At 55.8% G+C, this 16,497-nt stretch overlaps 1 protein-coding gene across 4 annotated transcripts; it reads left to right on the top strand.

Moving 5' to 3' along the window:
- The first annotated feature begins 729 nt into the window (after nt 1-729).
- Nucleotides 730-16,486, top strand: C11H1orf159 (chromosome 11 C1orf159 homolog). 4 transcript variants are annotated; one of them, XR_013427299.1, is made up of 11 exons: nt 730-922; nt 6,956-7,103; nt 8,363-8,459; nt 10,401-10,476; nt 11,328-11,423; nt 11,708-11,773; nt 11,923-11,977; nt 13,234-13,368; nt 14,048-14,073; nt 14,166-14,196; nt 15,335-15,415. XR_013427299.1 is itself a non-coding variant. In XM_021735910.3 (10 exons), exons 1-10 carry the CDS (start codon nt 868-870, stop codon nt 15,430-15,432), a joined length of 828 nt encoding a protein of 275 aa, XP_021591585.1. In that variant the 5' UTR covers nt 730-867; the 3' UTR covers nt 15,433-16,486. The 4 variants fall into 4 exon arrangements, 3 of the variants coding, with proteins under 3 accessions (XP_021591585.1, XP_077881097.1, XP_021591586.1); XM_021735910.3 differs by lacking the exon at nt 11,923-11,977 and having other exon boundaries at nt 15,335-16,486; XM_078024971.1 differs by lacking the exon at nt 15,335-15,415 and having other exon boundaries at nt 14,048-14,196.
- The last annotated feature ends 11 nt before the right edge of the window (nt 16,487-16,497 follow it).

Raw genomic sequence — 16,497 nt, 5'->3', positions numbered from 1 at the left:
GCAGGGCCCTGGCACGCCCCGGAGCTCGGCTTGGTGACCCGCCAGAGCCAGGAAAATATCCTAAGGATGTAGTGCCTCTGCTGGCCGCCTTGGGGTCACGATTTCGAGGGTGCGTCCTTCAGGGGCCGGAGAGCGGGTGGACCCACGAGGCGGCTGCAGGAGGCGTCAGCCTCCCGGAGCACCTCTCCTAGCAACACCCACGAAAGCCGCCTCGCGAGGGATCCTAGGGAATGTAGTTCTTCTTTGCCCTCGGGACCCAGTCATCCGGACTACATTTCCCATAGCACTCCGTGCGTATTTCCCTAAGTCTCGCGAGAATTCTGGCCGGATCCACCAGGCAAGCGGGCTCTTGCGTGGGCCGCCGGGAGTTGTAGTCTTCTTCCAGAAGCCGCACCCGCCTGCGCCGCGGCGGGGACGGAGGAGAGACTACAAGTCCCAGGTGGCGCTGCGTGGCTGTCCGCAGGGCGGGGGGTACGAAAGAGGAACCCGGGGGCGCGGGGTGAGTGAAGGGCTGGGGCGGGAGGGGGCGGCAGGCCGGACAAAGACCGGGAGGAAGGGGTTGTTGCGCGCCGCCTGAGGCCCAGCGGACTCCCCCAGTGTCCGGCAGTCCGCCGCCGCCTCGCCCGGGAGCCGGGAGGAAGTGCGGTGGGCGCGCAGACGGACGCAGGGCCAGAGGGCTGCGAGGAGGCGCCCTGGAGCCGGCAGGGCGCGGGCTCGGAGGAGGCGGGGGCGGCCCTGGGTCCCGGGGCTGCCCAGTAGTGCGGTCAGCGACTCGGGTCTCCAGCTCTGTTGGTCCACTACGCCGAAGCGGCGTTCAGCGTGCAGCTTGGGCCGGGTGTGGACGCGATTCTTAGTGCACGTCGGCAAATGCCCCCGCACCTCTCGGCTGAATTCTGCACTGCAGAGCCCTGCAGAGTTGAAGGTGTCAGACTTGTCCTTTTTGTGGTCGTTTGTCTCTTAGGGTTGTATACAGGGAAGGCAGAAGTGAGAGGGGCTTCTTCGCGTTTTTTTGTTTGTGTTGTTGGCTTTTGTGGTGCTGGGTATTGAACCCTGGGCCTCACATGTGCTAGGCCGTGTGAGCTCTGCTGCCGAGCCCTACCGCTTCCCCCACGGTTTTCCTCTGGTGAAAACCTGGCAGACAGTGTTTGCTTGAAGGCCCAGCCTGGGCGGTCAAGGCTGGGAAGGAAGTTTCACAGCGCACCTCATTGTCCTGTTTTATTTCTTGCTAAGAGCTACTGACCAATAGTTTGTGTTGGGCCAGGATTAATGGCTGCTTTATTTTTAGTAGCTCATAGAAGGAAACGAGATCTGGATTTTATTTTCCTGACACATCCTGCTCCCAATAGTCTTCCCAAAAGCCAAGTAAGCAAACATCTTGACAGGCAGTCACCTGAGCTATCTGGTCCATAGGTAGCATCCCTGTGTGCCGAAGGCACCTGCGGCCCCCCCACCCCCTCCATCCTGGTTGTTCTCCCTGTTAACTGGGGTTTATCAGGTAGCTTGTTTAAAGAACAACCTCTTGCCACCATATCACTGCGGTTTTGGCACCCTTAGTGTGGAGCCACCCTGGATAGGCCCCGGGTCCAGCCCTGCTCTGGTGGCAGCAACACCAGAGGTCTAGAATTTCTTTTTTTACAGCCCATCAGATGGCTGGCAGCGCTTGTTCTCTGTCAAAGCACAAGATGGAATTTTAGATCAGGAGGGTAAGTTCACCGGTTCCGAGCTTTCTGTTCTCTAGGGTCCTCTCGATCTTCCTGATCAGCAGATGGAGTGACTCACTAGAGTTGCAGGACCCAGAGAGGGATCCCGTCATTCTCTGTCCTGGCTGACCTTAGAGGACAAGGGTCAAAATGTTGGCTGCTTTTTCCTTGGCCCTTTTACTTCCTTGACTTTGGTCTCCAAGTTTTTGGTTTTAATCACCCAGCAAGCCTGTTTCACCAGTCAGATGGCCAAAGTTGTGACTTAGTCCTGAGTTCAGTTTCCTTTTTCTCAAAGTGGACCAAGATGGAGCAACCAATACTGTCCCCTAACTCTCCTGCAGTTGGCTGTCAGCAAGTTCACCAGCACCATGAATCCTCATCATGGGAATGGAGTTCCTTGGAGAGCCAGGCCTGCCCAAGAAAGCTGGAGCAGGGGCTACTCTCGGGTCCCATCTGGGTTGCTAAGTTTGTTGTTGAAAGCTTGGTCTTGAGATTTTCAAAGTAGAAAATGAACTGCATTTAGTTAATTGTTGAAGTGTAATTTATGTCTAGTGAGGGGCACAGGTCTTGTATCCAGTTCCATGAGTTCTGATATACACATCCACCCACTTATCCCATGCTCCTGTCAGGTGTAGAACCTGCCTTTCATCCCTTGAGGTTGCCTTTCAAGCCTTTCAGGACCCTGCCTCAGCTAGTGTTTGTGACCTGACCACTTTCTGTAGTGTCATGGAGTCACATCCCACCTACAGCTGTGCCACCCACCACTCAGCCATATGGGTGTATTTCTGGTGTGGCTAAAGAAGTTATGTGCAATTTTGGACCGTTTTTGTGGGCATGTGTCTTTCTTTCTCTTGGGAAGACAGCAGGAGTGCCACGCCACGGCCAGGTGTGCAGTTCCTCAGCTCTGCATCCCCACCATCCAGGTGCCTGGAGTCTGTCATTCATCTCCCATGGTGTGATGGTGGCATGCATTTTTCTTCTGTGTATTATGTGCTCAGATGTCTGTTCTGAAGTGTCTCATAAGGCTTCATCATGTTTTTTATTACTGAGTTGTGACAGTCTCTTCTGTATTCTATAAACAGGGCTTTTGTTAGGTAGTATTTGTCTTGCAAATATTAACACCCCACACTCTTTTTTTTTTTTTTTTTTTTTTAGCTACAGGGGATTGAACCCAGAGGTTCTTTACCACTGAGCTATGTTCCAATCATTTTTAAGATTTTGAGGGGCTTCACTGAATTGCCTTGGCCTCCAGAGTCCCATTCTTTGAACTGCCTATTCATGTTATCAGTAGTGTAATTCACATTTTCTTATTTTGGAACAGATTTAGACTCTTATTTTGGGACAGATGCACTTGCCCCGAGATAATGGCTCACCTGACCTTACTGCCCTTATAAGTTATGGGGCTGCAGTGGCATCACTGTGCGTGTCCCCAGCTTTGCCCGTCCAGGGCCCTATGCAGGACCCCACATTGTGTTTGGCTGCTGTGTCTTCCCCAGGCTGTGGCTGTGTCTCACTCTGGTGAATTCTTAGGATCTGAAGAGGCTTGGTGGGGTGTTTGTAGAACATCCTGTTTGGGTTCCTCAGGTGGACTGACATGAGGGACTGTCACGTCACTCATGGCAGACTGAAGGAGCACCGGGGTGATCAGGTGAGGTGCTGATCCCATCACACCCCTTTAGGGCCTCTCTGACGTCCACAGAATACCCCTGGCCTGGTTGAGATGGTGTTTGTAGGTGTCTCTGCTGCAGAGTTGCTCCTTTCCCCTGTCCCTGCTGTCTTACAGTGAGTCTCTGTCCAGCCCATGCTGGGGATGCTATCTGAGATTCCTCTGTAAAGAGTGTCTCTTTCGTGGTGTTTGGCTATCAGTCATGCACTTTCACCAGCGTGGACGTGCCCTGCACTGGCCCTGGTTTATGCACTGTCGCCAGCATGGACACACCCTGCACTGGCTGTGGTTCATGCACTGTTGCCAGCATGGACACGCCCTGCACTGGCCATGGTTCATGCACTGAGGCCAGTGTGGACGTGCCCTCCTCTGTCTGTGGTTCATGCACTGTTGCCAGCATGGATGCACCCTCCATTGTCAGGTTCATGCACTGTGGCCGGTGTGGACACGCCCTCCACTGACTGTGGTTCATGCACTGTCACCAGTGTGGACGTGCCCTGCACTGGCTGTGGTTCATGCACTGTTGCTAGCGTGGACGTGCCTGCACTGGCCGTGGCTCGTGTACTGTCCCCAGTGTGGCACTGTGCACTGGCTGTGGTTTGGGGCTCGGCCGTGTATTTCTGCTGTGTAGTCTCAGCTTTGTGTTGGGGCACTTTCATCTGGCTACTGTCTTGATTTTTGAGCACTTTCTTTCTCATGCTCTAAGGTACTCTGGGCTCTTGCTCCTATGTTTCCTGCCCTAGACCCAGGACCAGCCCCTTCTCCAGGGAGCCCTCATTCCTAAGATTGGAGGGTGGTCTTAGAAACTAGAATCTAGGGGGCTGGGGATATAGCTCAGTTGGCAAAGTGCTTGCCTCACATGCACAAGGCCTTGGGTTCAATCCCCAGCAGAGAGAGGGAGAGAGAGAGAGAGAGGGAGGGAGGTAGATATGAGAATCAAGGCCCAGGTGCTCCTTTTGCTTCTAGGGCCTCAGTGGACAGAACCTGCTGATGGAGCTGATTACACACTCAGATCTATGTGTCTGCAATCTCTAACCTGGAACATGCTGTTAGGCCCACCATCTGCAGCCCATTTCCTTCTTTATTCAGCCCCAGTGTGCATGCAGAGCACCCTCAGAATTGGTCCTCATATCCCTTAGGCTCTAGAAATAAAGTTACCAAGCAGAGCACAGAGTTCTGTGAGTTACAGTGGAGATTTTTGTTTTGTTCTGTTTTGTAAATTCCTTAGGATTATATGTAAACAATTGTATCATCTGTATTGGGACAGTTTTACTTTTTCCTTTCTAAACCTTTTTTTTTTTTTTGGTACCAGGGGTTGACTCTGAGGGGTCCTTAACCATTGAGCCACATCCCCAGACTGTTTTTGTTTTTTATTTTGAGATAGGGCCTTACTAAGTTGCTGAGCCTTTCTAATGTTTATGGCTTTTCTTTTCTTTTTACTACATTGGCTAAAACCATAGAACAGTGATAAATAATGTAATGACCATATTAAAAAGGAGAAAAAACACATGATCACTCCAGTAAATGTTGAAAAGGCATTTAATAACATTTAAACCCCTTTCGTGATGAAGGAAAAACCTCTTAGCAAACTAGGAGGAGAAGGGAGCTTTGTCTGTGTGATAAAAGGCATCTGTGGAAACCTACACTAGATGTTGTACTTGGCAGTGGAAAACGTGAAGTACTTTATCCCTAAAATCAAGCAGCTAGCATTGCGCCTGGAGCCCTTACCTTGGCAGTAAGGTCAGAGGTAAAAACCAGGTTGGTTTCATCAGATCATAGAGGACAAGTAAAACTGCATTTGCAAGTGATGTGGTTATGTAGAGATCCTAAGAAATATTAAAAAAAGGCTGAGTATATTAAATAAAATCACGAAGATCTTGGAAATAAAAGTTTATATGCAGAAATCAACTGTTCTGTTATGTATTAACAGCAAACTATTAGAAAATGAAATCAGAAGTTCTTTTCTGTTTATAATCATACCAAGAAATAAAGTATTTAGTAGTAAGTCTAACTAAAGATATGCAAAACCTCTTGACTGAGAACACGGCGCACTGGCTGTGGGAAACTGAAGTGACCTAGCGTGGGGGAGACGTGTTTGAAGTGGAGGACTTGACGTGGTTGGAAGACCAGTCCTCCCTGCAGAACTCATGCAAGCCTTTCCTGTGAACTGACAAGCTGATTCTCAAACGTGGATATGCGTGTGACTAGAACTGCCCACACTGTTGTCAGAAGCAGGTTCTTGTGGCTTGACCTCTGGCTGTGTATGCACAGCCTCAGCAATGGAGCACCCTGGAGCTGAGTTGGCTGTGGAGTGATGTCTGAGAGCAGAGCAGCTGCCCAGCACAGAGACAAGTACAGCAAGGCTGGGATGGTGGTCAGAACAGGTTTACTGCAAGGCCAGGGAAGAACTGAGGGGCACCCTAGACAGGGGTGGGCAGTGGTGAGGGAGAGGAGGCCCAGCCTCCCTGGGTGGAGTGCCACTTAGCCACTGAAAGGCACAGATGTGCAGATCAACAAGGCACTTCCAGAGGCCCTGTGCCATGTGACATAGCCAGACACAAAGCTATACCTGCTAAGTGACCCCTTTGTAAGAAATTCTAGAATACAGCTCAGTGCAGTGGCATATGCCTTTAATCTCAGCAGCTTGGGACTCTGAGGCAGGAGGACTGCGAGTTCAAAGCCAGCCTCAGCCACTTAGCTAGACAGTAAGCAATTCAGTAAGATCCTGTCTCTAAATAAAATACAAAAAAGGGCTAGGGATGTGGTTCAGTGGTTAAGCACCCCTGAGTTAAATCCCTGGGACCAAAAAAAAAAACCAAAGAAATTCTAGAAAGCAGATTTGTGGTGATAGCCAGTCAGTGGGTGCCGGGGCCAGGGTTTGCAGGGGGGAGGGTTGCAGAGGGCTGCACTGCAGATGCCCTGATGAGGTGCGGTCTCACAGATGTGTGTTGTGCACAGCTTTCCAGAACCTCCAGGTTGTGTGTTGTGTGCCAGTCGAACCTCAATAAAGTTGACTAAGCAGTGCCAGTGTGACTGGAGTCTTGGACTTTTGGTTCCTTTTGTGACTTGACCTGGCCCTGGTTACCTCTCCCAGAAAGTGAGAAGGGACCCTGACCCCAGTTCTCCCCAGGGCATGGGGAGATCTACTGAGCACATGTTAAATGGACAAAAAGGAAGGATGAGACTCCCACATCCTGTAGGTGAGGGGCACCATCTAAGGACTAGCCGTGAAGGAGGCCTTCAGGAAGTGTGCACTTTTAGTGGGGTGGATCGCTGGCACTCTTCCAGAAAAGGCAAGCGCTGCTGTAGGCAGGAGGGCACTGGACCTGGCTTCATAGAAAACCATCCCTCAGGACTGGACACTGTGAACCATACCGTGTGGTTACTTTGCCAACAGACCTGGATGAATCCGGCATAAAGCAAATTACAGGACAGATGTGGGCCCCTCCCTGTCAAGGGACCAGAGCTTGTGCCCTCAGTCTTTGCCTTGTGGGCTGTGTGGACCCCATAGTCCTCTCCCCAGGATCCCCAAGGGGGAACTTGCCCACTGCCCTGGGCCAGTCGGAGAGCACCGTTCCTTATTCCCCAGCCTCGAACTGGAACATCTCTGCATTCTTCCTGAGGACCTGCCTGGAAGGGAAGTGGGGACTGCTGCTGTGGAAGTGTCCTCGGTGCCAAGGTGTCCTACAGTGTGCTGCTCCCACCCCGCAGCTGTGTTTAAGTGCAGTTTCCTGGAGGTAACTAACGTGAAAATATGTATCCAGCAGTGTGTGGGACGTTACGCCATGAGAGTCACCCTGTGAGTTAAGTGAAATGTGTTGAAAGTAATACAAATGGGGGCTGGGGCTGTAGCCCAGTGGTAGAGCGCCTGCCTCGCACATGTGAGTCACTGGGTTCCACCCTCAGCACTACGTAAAAATAAATAAAGATCTTATGTCCATCTACAACTAAAAAAAAAAGTAGTACAGATGATATCACTTCAAGGTTGGGTGGTGGGTGCTGCTAATGCTCTCTCATGTTACAAATGTGAGGTGAAGCCAGACCTGCTGACCTGGGATCCCAACAACTGGGGAGGCCGAGGCAGGGGGATCCCCAGTTCTAGGTCAGCCTCAGCAACTAAATGAGACCCTGTCTTTAAAAAAAAGGACTGGGGATACAGCCCAGTGGTAAAGCACCCAAGTTCAATCCCCAGTACCAAGAAACAATAAAGATGGTGTGACTACTAAGCCACATGATGGTCAGGTGTCAGGAGTGAGGGTGAAGACGTCTCCTTGCGATGTGTTTGCTCCCTGAGTCCCGCCCAGGACTAGAACTTTTTGAACTCTAGCATTATTCTGGACCCATGTCTGCCTGCCCTAGGGACCTAGCCACCTGCAGGGAAAAAGTCTGGGTGACCATGCCCAAAACTCCAACAGAACCTGGAGAGGCGTCATCTGGTCTTGGGAGACCAGAGATGCAGTGACCTCGTTTGCAAATGCCAACCCAGTGAACCTGTTGGAGAGAGGTCAGGATGCCCCTCTGACCAACTCTGGACTCACCTTGCTGGGAAAGTGGTCTTTACAGTGACCAGCAGCAGGCCTCACCTAATGGTCTTGATTCACAGGCCTTGGACCCTGGGCCTGCAGAGCTCAACGGTCAGGCCCATGAACTCCACGCTCTCTGGCCAGGCTTTCTACTGAGCACGTGGGTGAGGAGCTGATGTCTGCAGCTCTCATCCTGGAGGGGCAGGTAAGGGTGCCCTGGACCGCACCCACAGACCTCACAAGGCAGGGACCTGTGCGCATGCCCCTGCTTGCCACAGCCCATCAAGCCTGCCAGGTCCTCCCCAGCTCTGGGCACTCTCCCTGGCATTGCAGCCCCTCCCCTTTCTCAGTGCACCTGCCACTTCAGAGCTGCTCCTTTTGCAGCCCCGCCCCTTCCAACTATGGCTCCACCTCCCTGACATGTTCCCTTCTTTTCCTGCTTGTGTCCCTGGCACTGCCCTCCTCTCTCGCAGGCCCCGCTGTCCTCCTGCTCCTGGCATGGCACTGCAACGCTTCACGCTCCTGGCTGGCCTTCTGGTGGGAGTTGCCAGCAAGTCCACAGAAAGTGAGGTTGGTGTTCCTGTCACATGTCCAGGTGGCCATCCTCCAGGGAGGCAGTGGGCCTTTCCCCTTTAACCTGAGGAGTCTTGGCACTCAGCCCGAGGGATGATGGAGTTCCCTGCTGGGGTCCAAGGGGCTTGTGTCTTGAAGAGGGCAGCAGACATGCCCCCATACGGTGGCTGTTTGGTTCTACCTTCTAGAAGACTGCCAGAACTACTTGTTTCTGTAGAGTGCACAGGGTCTCTGCAGATGCAGCCTGGAGCTGCCTGCCCACTTGCTACTTGCTCAGGAGAGCGACAGTGGGGTATCATGGCTCTGCCAAGCTGGTGACACTCCAGTATGCTGAGCTTTGGTGTCCAGAAGAGCTGAGCCAGGGCCGGGTGGCAAGAGGGTGGGGCATCCCTCACTGACCGGGCCCAGGCTAGTGTCAGGGTGCAGCTACTGGGCCTCGGCCCCTCCTGTGTGGCCTTGATGCTGCCCTGTGTCACTCACACTCCTCAGATGCCCCTCACTATTCACCAAACTAAAGTCACAATAAACAATGGCCCAGCAGTGACAATAGAGTCACACCTGGGGACCCCCTGCCTCAAGGTCTGTCAGCTGCCCTGCTGTCAGTGAAGGCCAGCGCTCAGCATGTGTATTATACATGGGTTCAAGGGTTGGGCATGAGTTCATTTCCCCTGAACGGCTGACCTGGCCTGGGCACTTATGTCTGAGACCAAGCTGCAAAATCAAGGGGCATAAGTGGAATTGCAGAGGGCATCAGTGAAGTGCCCATCCCTGTGGGGGTATGTTGGTCATGCCAAGCCTTGGCAAGGCCCTGGCCAGCCTCCAGTATTCATCGTGGTCCAGAAGAGTGTCCTTTTTCTCAAGACAGTGTCATTAGAACTGGCACTACAGTTCCTGGAGTGACGATATCAATGACTCACTGACAGGAGTGTCTGCCCTGTTTCTCCCTGTGGCCCACAAGGTGAGAGGTGAGGCTGGAGCAGCTCTGCCCCGACCAGGGAGACCCTGTGGAGAAGGGGCCTTGGCCACCTCAGCTTCCCTAGTGGGGTCTTCAGGGGCAGGGAGAGGAGACCCCATGAGTGGACGCTCACAGCCTGGGACATCTCCCCAGGTGGGGCTGGACACCTTCCTACCCCCGTAGTGAGGAAGTGTCTTTTCCTCAGCCGTGTGACTGAGGCTCCTGCGACAAGGGACAGACTATGAGAGAAAGCATTACGTGGGGGCCTTCCTCAGGAACCGGTGTCCCGGAGAAGCGGGGATGCTGAGTGGTTGTGCGAGGCTTGAGGAAGAGGGATGGTCCTGACCAAGTGGGCTTGGATGGAGAGTGTGATCGATGGCCATGAACCAGGATCTGTCCAGGCGGGTTGGTCAAGACTCTTCTCTGCATCTTCCTCTCCTGGGGCATGGGCAAGGCCCTCTCCCTGGGGTCTCCTGGTCTGCCTGAGGGACAGAGGGCAGAGGAGGTCAGAGAGACCTGCTTTTGCTCTTTCTCAAATGCACAGAATTCTGGCTCCCAGGGCCTCTCCTGCCTGGCCTTTGGGAGTGAGGAGGCTGCTGTGGAACCTGTCTGGTGGGTCAGGTGGTCACCCAGTGTTCGATGGCCACTCGCCCTGCACCGCTCAGACAGTGCTATCCTCCCCTTGGAGGGGCGCCCAGGGCCCCGGGGGAGAATGGAACAGTGGCTCTTGAGATGTCTGGTCAGTAGTCCAGTCTCCACCCTGCTGCATTGGGTCTCCCTGGCTCGTTCTGCACTGCCCTGAAGTTTTCCCTGGAGACTGCCCAGAGTGGGGCTCTTGCAGGGGCAGGCATGTGTCCTCACCTGCTTCTAGGCCAAGGGGGACGCTGGGAGCCTGTGGCTGACTAGAAGAGGCAGAGCCATGAATGCTCACAGTGGACTGACAGTGTTGCCCTTGCAGAGCCTGCCTGTTGTCACCCCTCCAGGCCCAGCAGCCTGAGTGCTGTGTGGACGTGATGGACGCCAACACTACATGCCCAAGCACAGGCCTGTGTGGCCCAGGTGAGCCACTTTGTCATAAGCAGTCCCCTGAACAGCTACCAAGCCACCAGCGCATGGTAGGCATGTGTCCCCGCCTGCCCCTCTTCAGTGGTGAGGACAAGAATGGTTTAGCCCCAATACAGCTCATGTCCAGTGCTAGCTTTCAACACCCACGATCAGTATTTATGGACCCTGTGTCTCTGGCCTCAGTGCTGTGTTGAATGTTGGAAAGAAGTACAGGAATAATACCCAGTCGCTACCCTTACAGGAAGCTGGAAGACAGCTGCTCACATGCTGTTGGCCAGTAGGAGCTAGGCCACTCCAGCACCTGGGCAGGGAGAGGGTGGGGCTTCAGGTAGTGACAGTCTGATATGGAAATTTGGCTTGATCCTGCAGGGAGACCCTGGGGGGGGCAGATGAGGGTTGCATCTGCCCTGAGTGGGTCCCAGTGAGTGTGGAGTGCCTGAGGCAGCTGCACGCATGCCCTGAAGGAAGTGGTCCTGGGAGAGCCGAGGTCCCTGAGCCTGGGTGGCGGGAGGTGGAGGCCAGGCCTCCAGACCTCCAGAGCATGCGGCCACCACACTGTTAATCTCAGATTCCCATCACCAGCCTCTGGGCTGTGTCTTAAGGTGTTCAGCAAAGGATGCGGCCTCCTCAGCACCAGCCTCCACAGGAATCGGGGGCCAGAGTGACGTGCTTCCTGTGTGTTTCTTTCCTTCTCTGGAGTTAGCCTTTTGTTCCACCCAAACTTCCAGTGTCCGTGGTTTTGAGTGACGGTTGATTTATAAACTCAAAAGATACAGAAATGCCCCAGGATACAGTGAACTGGCCTGGATTCTGCCTCTACTGAGCGCCGCCTGCCTCCTGTGTAGGCTGCTATAGACGCTGGAACGCGGACGGGAGCACCAGCTGCATCCGGTGCAGGAACGGGACGGTGCTGACCTATAACAGCTCGGAGTGCAGAAGCCGTATGTCTCCCAGACTGCTCCCCGTACTCCTCCCAGGTCCCGGACTTCTCACAGGGGTCCACATCTCCAGTTTTGGGGAAACTGGAGTGGCTGCCCTTGTCCCCACAGAACCACTCTCCATCAGCAAATAGCCCCCAGGAGCCCTTTCTTCCTGAGTCCTATGTCCATGAGGAGCAGCGGTGGGGCGAGGGCTCTCTAGTGTCTGGTCTGAGATTCAGGCAGGTCGGGGTCTTGCTCGGGTCCTGTGCCTGGCCCTGGCCTCCCCTCTGTTCTGCTCCCCACAGTTGCTGCCTGGGGTGCGCAGTTCCCCATGAACAGAAGCACAGGGCTGCCTGGACGGCCACATTTTGGTAAGTCTTAGTTCACCAGGCCAGAGCCAGGCCTGGGGTAGAGGCTCCTTAGAGCCATGGCAGCACAGACCCTGACAGCTGATGGGCCACAGCAGGGTACCTTGGAGGTCACGATCAGACTTCAGACCCAGCCATGCGCTCTGTGACAGGGACCCTGACCATGAAAGAGGGATTTCTGAGAATCCAGTGGCTCGTGAGGCTGAGGTCTGTGGGCTGAGTGTGGCAGGTACTGGGTGTGCCCTGGTGTGGGGGGTGCCATATCCTCCGTGGTCTCAGAAGGGCTGTTGGTGGAAGCCTTCCCTGCCGCACCTTCTGTCTGGTCCCTGCCTCATTCCATGGCTGCCGTGGCCCCTGTGAACTCAGGCCCCAGCAGGAGTCTGCCCGTCCCAAGTGGTTTCTCCAGGGCCTAGGCTTCTAAGACTGCAGGCATATGGGCCACACAGAAATGCCTGCCACAGCAGTGTCCTCGGGACGTTCCCTGTCTCTAGGTGGTCACTTCTCCCTGGCCTGCAGTCTACTTGAGTTGAGGGCCTGGTCAGGCCAGAGGTGGGAGTGTGGCTAGGAGTGGCTGGGGAGGGTGGGACCAGGTGAGAGGGAAGATCCGGACAAGGCAGGAGCTGGGAGAGGGGCCAGCACCCAGCGGGAGGGCACCACAGTCAGGGAGTGAACCCAGCTCCAGAGCAAGGTGGCCTCCTTTGCTTGAGGTGACGGAGTTGCTGTGGGGAACATCATCCCAGCCCCTCCTCTGGCAGCCCTGGGCTGGGCCTGGGTCCTAGATCTTAGGCTCAGAGTTCTGTTCTGAGAGGCTCAGCTCTTCCCAGGAATTTGAGCCTGGCCTTCCCCTCCCCAGAAAATATGTTTCAGCTCCAAGGTGGCCTCAGGCCCAGCACTGGCCTGGACCGCAGAAGCCAGCAGCACAGAGCAGTGGCCCATGGGGAAGGGCCAGCTCTGACAGCTCATGGCCTCCTATAGCACAGGGCTAGTTGGATGGCAAGGCCCTGGGTCTGGCAAGGGCACCTGTGCCTCAGGGTAAAAAAGTGGCTTCCCCAGGCACCTAAAGCATCGCCTCCATCCATGGTCACAGATGGTCCACAGTCCTTGGCCCTGAGCCATCCTGTCCTGACACTGAGCAGGTGCAGATGGGTAAGGAGCAGCTGCCAGCACCTGAGAGGTAGAGTGCGGCAGAAGCACCTGCTGCAGGTTGGAGCTGTGACCCTGCACGGTCTCGGGGGAGCCTAGGGTGTGAACTTCCGGGGCATGGGATTCATGAAGGCTTCTGTCCCTTTTACTTCCCCCTCCCTCTCCCCAGGAAGCCTGGGCTGTGTCCAGGTGTGCTGGCCCCTTGCCCCCTGAGAGGGCTCAGGTGTGTTCAGGAATGGTGGCCTGGGTTGGGCGTGGACCCGGGGCCCCTGGCATGCCACAGTTGGGACTGGCCACTAGAGCGGCTGATTTGCCTGCAGGGGGTTCCCACGTGGCAGCTTCCCTCTTCCTGGGGACCTTCTTCGTCAGCGCAGGCCTCATCCTCTCTGTGGCTGGGTTCTTCTACCTCAAGCGCTCCAGTAAGCTCCCCAGGGTCTTCTACAGGAGAGACAAAGGTACTTCACCCCTCCTCTCCCACTCAGGGGCCTAGGTGGTGCCCAAAGGGACAGAGCAAGTGCCAGGACCCCTCTCTGCCTACCCTCCACCAACATTTGGGTGCTTCTGGGGGCTACTGTAGCTTCTGAGTCCAAGGCTGGGCTGCTGCTGCTGGTAGGAGTCTTGGGGTCTCCAGTCAAGTTAGGTGCTCCCAGAAATGCCCACCCAGCATTTCTGCCTTCCAGGCCATCCCTAGAGCAGAGTAGACCTGGGTGTGGCCATCTCAGGTGGCCCAGGGAACCCCAGTGGAGGCACCATGCCCTTATGAATAACTTGGGGCTGATGGCCACTGCCCCACTTGCAGCACCTCTGGGAACCCAGAGGATGGAGGGGTCTCTGTCCCCCATACTGGGTTCTCTGAGCCAGAGAAAGCACCTGAGGAGCATGGCTTGTATGCTCTGGGAAAGTGGGAGGGAGGTTTCTGGGAGGTGGCTCTTCCTGGGATGCTTGAGTGGCTTGCCCCAGGTGCAGGCCATGAATGTGGCCCAGCTGAGACTCAGCTGAGGGCACTGCTGGGCAGAAGTGTGGAAGTGGTCCCAGACCCAGCCTGGATCCTGGGAAGAGCCTCTGCCTGCTGTGGACCTCACTGGATGCAGGCAGCTGCTGGGCTCCAGGGTGATGTGCTATTCTCTTCTGCAGCCCCAGGCCTGCAGCCTGGCGAAGTCGTAAGTAATCTGCACCCTCCCGGCTGAGCGTCCTGGGCTCCTGTCCCATGCTGAGCACCCAAGATCTCACTCTGCCTCTCTCTCCTTTCAAGGCTGCCATGATCCCCCCACCACAGTCCTCAGGTAAAGACAGGTTATGTCACCCGGGGGTTCTTGTCTCTGGGCCAGTTTCCAAATGCCAGACTCAGGGACCTCTACAGGTTTGTCCCTAGACACACATGCCCACCTCCTGGGTCCCAAGGAGACCACTACATGAAGGAGGGACAGGCGCTTGACAGGCACCCCTGGTGCCCACCAGCCTACATGGCTGTGTGCTGTCCCTTCCTCTTCAGGTATTGAGACCGAGAGAGGAGAACCCAGCACAGGGCCAGACCTTCCCCTGCACTTCCTCCAGCCCTGCTCAAGTCCATCTCTGCTTGAAGGGTACAGGGAGCAGGTCCGCCCCTGGGTCTGGACCCACCAGCACCCCCACCCAGTTGTGACCCACTATAAGAGGAGACTGTGAAGCTGTGAGCCCAGAGCAGAGTCACCCAGCCTCCCTCCCCAGGCCATGCTCTTGCCACTGTGCAGAGGTCTGGTGGGGACAGGCAGCGTGTTCCTCTCCTCTGGGGCAGAGCAGTTCCTAACTAAGGCCCAGCCTACCCTGTTCCAGGCAGCACTTGGCTGAGGTCTGAAGCAGCCTCATGGCAGAGTACACCCCAGGTGGCTTAGACAGCAGGAGCGCTCTGACCGCTCTCAAGTCGGAGTTAGAAAACAAGGAGTGGGAGAGGGGGACCCTGGCTCCCAGGTCTGTGGGACCCTCCTTCCTTCTCAGCTCCTAGGCAGTTAGCTGTCCCTGGGCTGTGGCTGCATCCCCTCTGTCTCTGCTCCCTCATGTCTTTTTTCTTTCTGCCTCCCCCTGAGGAGGACACTGGTCATGGCATTTAGGGCCCACCTGGTTGAGGCAGGAGGGTCTCATCTGAGATCTAAATCACATCTTCCCAGACCTTTCTGAAATGCATAATGCCTGCACCTTAGACTTAAGGGACAGCCGGGCCCTGATCCAGGCCCAGATGTGGGGGTGCAGGGCCCCAGGGTTTAATGGGAAACAGCCAGGCTAGGCTCCCGGGGGCATCTGGCGGGAGGAACTGTGTCTTGACAAGTGGGAGCCTGTGGGAGCTCTAAGGGCAGGAGCGCTGGGCTCTTCCTCCAGCTACATCCTCTGCCGTTCTTGAGCCTCTGTCCCTGGCTCTGACATAGCTCATCTCTGACCCCATTTCAGTGCGAAAACCAAGATATGTCAGGCGCGAGCGGCCTCTGGACCGGGCCGTGGACCCTTCTGCCTTCTCCACAGCAGAGGCCCGAGTCAGCCACGTCTGACCTGGAAGCTGATCCAGACTGCACTGCCTGCAGCTTGGAGGCTGGAGGACGCCCCCTCAATGAGCCCCCCACACAAAGGCCTTGTCACCTGGGGCTGGGGACAGGCCAGACCTGGCTCCCAGTGAGTGACAGGCTGAAGGGGAACCCACCCACTGGTTCTTGAAAGGCCTTTTGCTCCATCCGCACGGCTTGGTTTGACCCACAGGAGCTGGCAGATGTGAGACGGGGGGCTCAGGCCACAGCCAGACCCACACAGCCAGAACTGTTAGGAGACGGCAGGGGTCCCGAGGCTGCTTTGCACCTGGAGAAACCAGGGGAGGCTCTACCCTCTGGAGTCCGTGGTAGCAGGACCCCTCCAGGACCGCCCAGCCCAGTGGCCCCCACAGACCCCTCTAAGAGGAGTGAAGCTGAGGCCTGGCCGGCAGGCAGGATGCAGCTGTGAGCCGGCTGCCGAAGACAGGCCTGCAGGTCGTCTTGCTCCTGTGGTGGCTGGGAGGCCACAGCCACACCCTCAGGAGCTACAGAACTGAGTTCCCTGAGGCACTGCTGTCGCAGTCCCAGGCCTGGCACCCCAGGCCTGACACACTGGCCAGCAGACACCCAGGCCGGGCACCTGCAGCGAAGTGTCCACACATGGGTCCTCCTCATCTGAATCCCCAGGTTCTCTGGGCCTGTGGAAGGCATGCTGGCCAGCGGCCCTTGCCTGGTGGTCCTGTCCCAGCCATCCCAGGCCACCAGACACTGCCTGCACATGGCTAGCTTGGCTGGGGCCACCAGCCAGGGCTTCCTGTAGAGGAGGCTCGATGGTGGCCGCCTCCTGTGTGCTGGGCTCAGCACTTAGTGGGTCTGTCACTGTCCTCAGGTGTCCTGCCTCATTTCCATCGAGCCTGGCCCACTTCTTGGGGACATGGCTGTGCTCTTGGCACTGTGATTCTGTGTGCAGCTCATCATCCGCGAGTGGTGGACTTGGTCTCTGAGGCTGGCCAGCCACTGGCCCAGCCACAGGGGTGGGGTGCCCATCTGAAGTCGAGTCGAGTAAACTCTTCAGAGCTTCTCCTTCCCTGC

This window comes from Ictidomys tridecemlineatus, chromosome 11 (genome assembly GCF_052094955.1).
Source record: "Ictidomys tridecemlineatus isolate mIctTri1 chromosome 11, mIctTri1.hap1, whole genome shotgun sequence".
Lineage (NCBI taxonomy): Eukaryota > Metazoa > Chordata > Mammalia > Rodentia > Sciuridae > Ictidomys > Ictidomys tridecemlineatus.
Note: the sequence above shows the minus strand (reverse complement) of the source record. Positions and strands in the feature narration are given on the sequence as shown.

Excerpts from the sequence above, each read along its gene's own strand:
- C11H1orf159 (XM_021735910.3), top strand. The coding sequence starts at position 868 with ATGCCCCCGCACCTCTCGGCTGAATTCTGCACTGCAGAGCCCTGCAGA. Across the intron at positions 11,774-13,233 it reads GCCTGGACGGCCACATTTTG|GGGGTTCCCACGTGGCAGCT; the intron begins GTAAGTCTTAGT and ends ATTTGCCTGCAG. Across the intron at positions 14,197-15,334 it reads CCCCCCACCACAGTCCTCAG|TGCGAAAACCAAGATATGTC; the intron begins GTAAAGACAGGT and ends ACCCCATTTCAG.